This window comes from Papaver somniferum, chromosome 1, assembly GCF_003573695.1.
Source record: "Papaver somniferum cultivar HN1 chromosome 1, ASM357369v1, whole genome shotgun sequence".
In the NCBI taxonomy this organism is placed as follows: Eukaryota; Viridiplantae; Streptophyta; class Magnoliopsida; order Ranunculales; family Papaveraceae; genus Papaver; species Papaver somniferum.
The window spans coordinates 72,847,997-72,853,318 of record NC_039358.1 but is presented as its reverse complement, the minus strand read 5'-3'; the positions used below and the strand labels follow the sequence as shown (position 1 = coordinate 72,853,318).

General features: G+C 36.9%; 1 protein-coding gene across 1 annotated transcript; it reads left to right on the top strand.

The window, feature by feature from the left end:
- The first annotated feature begins 478 nt into the window (after window positions 1-478).
- On the top strand, window positions 479-4,550 carry LOC113290638 (protein NUCLEAR FUSION DEFECTIVE 4-like). The gene is made up of 3 exons (XM_026540221.1): window positions 479-975; window positions 1,636-2,504; window positions 3,711-4,550. The coding sequence occupies exons 1-3, from the start codon at window positions 634-636 to the stop codon at window positions 4,189-4,191; spliced, it is 1,692 nt and encodes a 563-aa protein (XP_026396006.1). The 5' UTR covers window positions 479-633; the 3' UTR covers window positions 4,192-4,550.
- The last annotated feature ends 772 nt before the right edge of the window (window positions 4,551-5,322 follow it).

Genomic DNA, 5,322 nt, shown 5'->3' with positions numbered 1-5,322 from the left:
CACAACACAAAATTGGTTAAAAAGATCAAAATCAATAATTCCTGGATGAAATGGATGGTTAAACTTTGATACTGTTTAAATGGAAAAAAATGTAAAAATAGATATGGATGTAACAAGTTTCATCGTGCCCATTTTTAAATGTTTTTTCTTATTTTTAATTTACACAGGATGTATCCAGTTTCATCCTTACTATTTTTTATATTTAAGCTAGGATGAAGTTTCATCCTTACTATTTTTTTTTTTGCCATTTCACCCAAACTATTTTTTACTCGTCTATTTGAACCGTGATTTAAAAATATTTGGACAAATGACCCGTTCTGCGTACTCACAAACAGGAGGACTAATAAGAAAATACTGAAAGGTGCATTCAACAATAGACTTAAAATCTGTGGACTAATAAGCAAAAGCTGGAGCAAGCCGCCAAAGAAACCTTATATAAATGTACCATCCCTATGCCTCACCTATCACTCAACGCAGGCATCACTTTTCTTGCTACCTCACACTTTCTCCCTCTTAATTCCATTCTCTCTCTTCCTCTTTAAATTTCTCTGTTCCATTCCTCGAACCGATTGCTTTCCCATTCTCCTTTCTCCGTTCTTGTTTCCAAAAAAAAACAAGAAAATCTCATAAAATATGGGAAACTTTAGAGATGATACGTCTCTGACAAGATCTCCGGCAGGGAAATGGTTAGGATTTGTGACAGCAATATGGGTACAAGCAATATCTGGAAACAATTATACATTTTCGAATTACTCAGATGCTTTGAAATCGTTAATGGCTTTAACACAGCTGGAACTTAATAGTTTATCAGTTGCTAAAGATATTGGTAAAGCTTTTGGTATTCTTGCTGGGTTAGCTTCAGATCGTCTTTCTACTCCTGTTATTTTGTTGATTGGGTCTGTTGAAGGTTTTGTTGGTTATGGTGTTCAATGGCTTGTTGTTAGTCAGAGAATTCGTCCTCTTCCTTATTGGCAGGTAACTAATTTTAACTCCATTTTACTCAATTTTTACTCAATTTTTTTCTGTAATTTTGAGTTCTTGAATTTTTTTTCCTAAAGAAGCTGAAAGAACTACAACTGAGTCAAATCTTGATTCAGACCGTTTCATCATCTTATTTCACGGATCTTGTTAGAAATTTGTAGTAATACACACTGTGTATCTGAGGTTTTCAAATGCTAAAAAATGGCTCCCAGATTATCACTGTTGGAACATTGAGTTGTTTTCTCTGTTGCTGTTCTAGAAACTGCACTCTAGAAAGTTGGTTAAACTGCAAGTCTGCAACTAATTAATCACCGTTAGGTTACAGTAAACAATAAAATTAGGTGAATGGAGCTTAAAGAGTTTTAATCTCACGGTTAAAATCTACACGTGAACACGTGTCGAAAATAATCTGACAGGGTGTACATGTGGGCTGACACATGTGTGGTCAATCACAGGGTACTGAATTAAAATATTCGAATGTCCGTACAAGATTCTTTTACCTTGAGTCGGATGAGTTAATGAGTTAACTCACTCTTACAGAGAAATTTCCAGTGCTTTGTTTTTCTTCATGAACAAACTTAATATTTATCAAGCAGTAATGCTTAACAGTAAAATAATTTTAACAATGATTTTAAATTTTCTTGGTTTTTTCAGATGAGTATATTTCTGTGCATGGGAGGAAATAGTACTACATGGATGAACACAGCAATTCTAGTAACATGTATGCGTAATTTTCGTAGAAATCGTGGTCCTGTATCCGGTATCTTGAAAGGTTATGTTGGTTTGAGCACAGCCATTTTCACAGATATTTGTAGTGCTTTGTTTGCTGATAATCCTTCAAAGTTTCTACTCATGTTGGCTGTAGTTCCAGCCGTTGTTTGTCTTGCGGCAATTTTCTTCCTCCGTGAAGTTCCACCTACAACTACAGCTGCCCAAGAAGAAGAAGAATCCAAATACTTCAATTTCTTTAATATAGTGGCTGTCATAATTGCTTTATATCTTTTAGCTTATGATACCACTGGGAACCATGGTCATTTGCTCTCTATGTTTTTCGCCGGTGGACTATTATTTCTGCTAGCTTCACCATTATCAATTCCTATATTTTCTGTTTTTAAGAATTGGGTTCAAACACGTTTAGATTCAAGCTCAAATGATGTTGAAAGTGTTCATAACGATGAAGTTCAAGAACCTTTACTGGTTCAACAAGATACCCAGACAGAAACTGAACCGAAAATGGAGGTAGTAGAAGGAAATTTGGAAGGTGATGCTGTTGAAATCATATATCAGAAACCAGTTCTTGGTGAAGATCACACAATTCTTGAGGCAGTTCAAACATTAGATTTTTGGATCCTGTTCACTTCTTTTCTCTGTGGTGTTGGTACTGGATTAGCTGTGATGAATAATATGGGTCAAATGGGTTTGGCGCTCGGGTATGTGGATGTATCCATTTTTGTGTCGCTAACAAGTATATTTGGCTTCTTCGGCCGTATTGGTTCTGGAACTATATCTGAATACTTCCTCAAGTACGTTAATCCTCTCCTTCTCATTTTGTTTAATTACTGCATTTTATTCAATTTCTCAAAGATTTTACACTGAATGAAGTTTGAAAAACATCGCTTTCTTGATTAGTCACCTTGTTTTTTGTTCATAAAAACTATTGTAGCTTTAGTTTTTAGTGTATGCTCTCTCATGACTTTTTTGGTAGTGCGATTTTCTTATTGGTCCCATTCGTTATCAAATGTTAGGCCTGAAGTCAGGGTAGGTTTAAGTTTGTCAAGGGAGTGGGTAGGTTTAAGGGTATGTATTTATGTGAGCTCAGTGCTAATTACCTTGCACAACTTGGAACCATCTATAAGATATGTGGTGATTTTTCATATCAGGACTTTGAAACAGGAGATGCATATTGCATAGTTTTGTAAAAGTAAATTTGCTCTCACTTAGTTAATTTTTCACAGCATACAGAGGTTTGAAAACTTTAGGGGGTGGGTGGGGATCAATTAATGACTATGGGGGGGATTAATGATGGGCATTGGGGAACTGATCATTTATTTGCTACCGAACCATGCATGTTGTTTCTGAGAAGTTGCCTTGAGTATATGTCTTAATAGATGTGCCATTTTCTTCGAATTTAAGATCTTGACATTTTGTTATACCTTTTTGACTTCTCTATAAGTTGCTGCCCTATGCAATTTCCGTGCATCTACGTGTTGGGACCAGTGGGACTTCACATCATGTGTGACAGAAAAATCTGGTCCAATCATGCAGGGACCGGATTACGTCAAATCATGAGTTGTAGTTATCTACTATTTACGGGAGTTATTCCTTACAAAAAAAGCTTGTTCAAGCATAAAACTTTAGGCATGACCGTCTGCAATAATTTACTAGTGCACTAAGATTAAACAGAGTCGCTTTTTGGGGAATTCAAGCTTTGTGTCTGACAACATTAGTCTAATCCAAGTTCATAATAACAAGTTGGTTCATATGCATTTCGTTAACATAGTATTAAAGTTGCCCTCTCTTCAATCTTGAGTTGACGTTTGCTAATTATTAAAGGCTAGTGGATTTACCTTAAGCTGAAGCCTGCTTGGTTTCTTATGTTATTAGTCCTATGTTGGAAATGTCATTTCGCATTGCATATGATAATATTGGACTACAGAATTTGAAACTGCTATGTCTTTGCAGTATTTATTTCATGTCTGATGATTGGTTTTTATTCATTAAAAATGCAGGAATGCTGCAACACCTAGGCCACTATGGAATGCAGCGTCGCAAGTTCTAATGGCCGTAGGATACATTATCTTAGCTATTGCACTACCAGGATCTCTGTATATTGGTTCAATTGTTGTTGGCATTTGCTACGGAGTTCGTCTAGCTATCACAGTTCCCACTGCATCTGAACTATTTGGCCTTAAAAACTACGGATTGATCTACAACATCTTAATTTTGAATCTCCCCTTGGGGTCATTCCTATTTTCTGGTTTGCTTGCTGGTTTATTGTACGACGCAGAGGCAACTAAAACAGAAGGAGGGGGAAACACATGTGTTGGAGCTCATTGTTTCAGACTAGTTTTCGTGATCATGGCTTTGGCGTGTGTAGTTGGCTTCGTTCTGGACGTGATACTTTCTATCCGAACAAAGAATCTTTACAAGAAAATTCAAGCAAGTAAGAAATCTAGGAAGTCAGGTTTTGGAACAAAAGAAAACAATTAAAGGTTAATTAGGCGCATACTTCACTTATTTTATTTGCAACTTCTCTTTCATTTGTTTCATTAGTTTTTTCATATGTTGAGACTTGAGATTGAGTAAATTTGGGATGCAAAGAGAATATCTCAACCCAGACCTTTGATTTTGGTCCATGTTAGGGTTGAACGAGGAGAAATAATACCTAAATTAGGGATGGGTAAACTTTGCCCAAGTGACCTTATAGGTTAATCACCCATAAACAGTTCGTTAGGAGTCAACTTGAAGGTGTAAAAAATTAGAAGCATTTTGATCTTCTAATTGCTGTATCTTGTATGTTTGTAATCACGGTTGTTTCTTAAATTCAATATATTTGTCTTATGATCATAGTACATTCTTTCTTGGCTCTTCATATTCTTGCTAGTTAAGACATTTTTGTAATTCAACTCCCAGGAGTGGACTTGGCCAGTACTCCAAGTCCTTTTAAAATCCTGTGCAACAACAATCTTGGCTAGGAGCAACGACCATCTTTCCATCATTTCTCCTTCATTTCGCAAATTGATGTTGTTACAGGACTTGGGCACATTTATACTGCACTGGCGACCTCATACATCATCACCTAGGCAACCTGGTTTCCTGTGGTATCTAAACGCTGGACCATGTAAACTTTAGGTCGGTCTTCAAAACATAATTAATTAGGTCTATAAGATTTAAGATGACTACTCCCTCCTACTCCACCGATTACGAAAACATACACTTGTGCTTTACGCTGAAGGATTCACTTTTGTCTTTTAAGAATGTGGTGGTGTAAACGTTTTCTAGGTAACACGCACACGCATAGCCCAATTATTTACATTATTATCTGGGCTCTCCGACTCTTGTATCACACTCACCAGTCAGTCACCATACGCATGCAAATTCAAGCCAGACTTTTCTTACAACATGTGCTGGCTCGCCCTCCACAATCGAGAATGGTCCTGGACCATACTCTTTTGTTTGCCCTTAGCTGAAGTCATCCATATGTAGAGTGCGGAGGATGAGACCTCCACTGCACCCCTCCTCCGGGAGAGAGGGTTTTTTTTTTTTTCCTTAAAACAAGTTAAGTAGATGCCATCGGCCACATGGTTGCTTCAAACCAAATGCTCCTAACAATCTTCGTAA

What these genes read in the sequence shown, in the direction of transcription:
- LOC113290638 (XM_026540221.1), top strand. Translation starts at nt 634, where the DNA reads ATGGGAAACTTTAGAGATGATACGTCTCTGACAAGATCTCCGGCAGGG. An exon ending in GTCCTCTTCCTTATTGGCAG is followed by an intron (nt 976 to 1,635) that starts GTAACTAATTTT and finishes TGGTTTTTTCAG; the next exon opens with ATGAGTATATTTCTGTGCAT. An exon ending in ATATCTGAATACTTCCTCAA is followed by an intron (nt 2,505 to 3,710) that starts GTACGTTAATCC and finishes TTAAAAATGCAG; the next exon opens with GAATGCTGCAACACCTAGGC.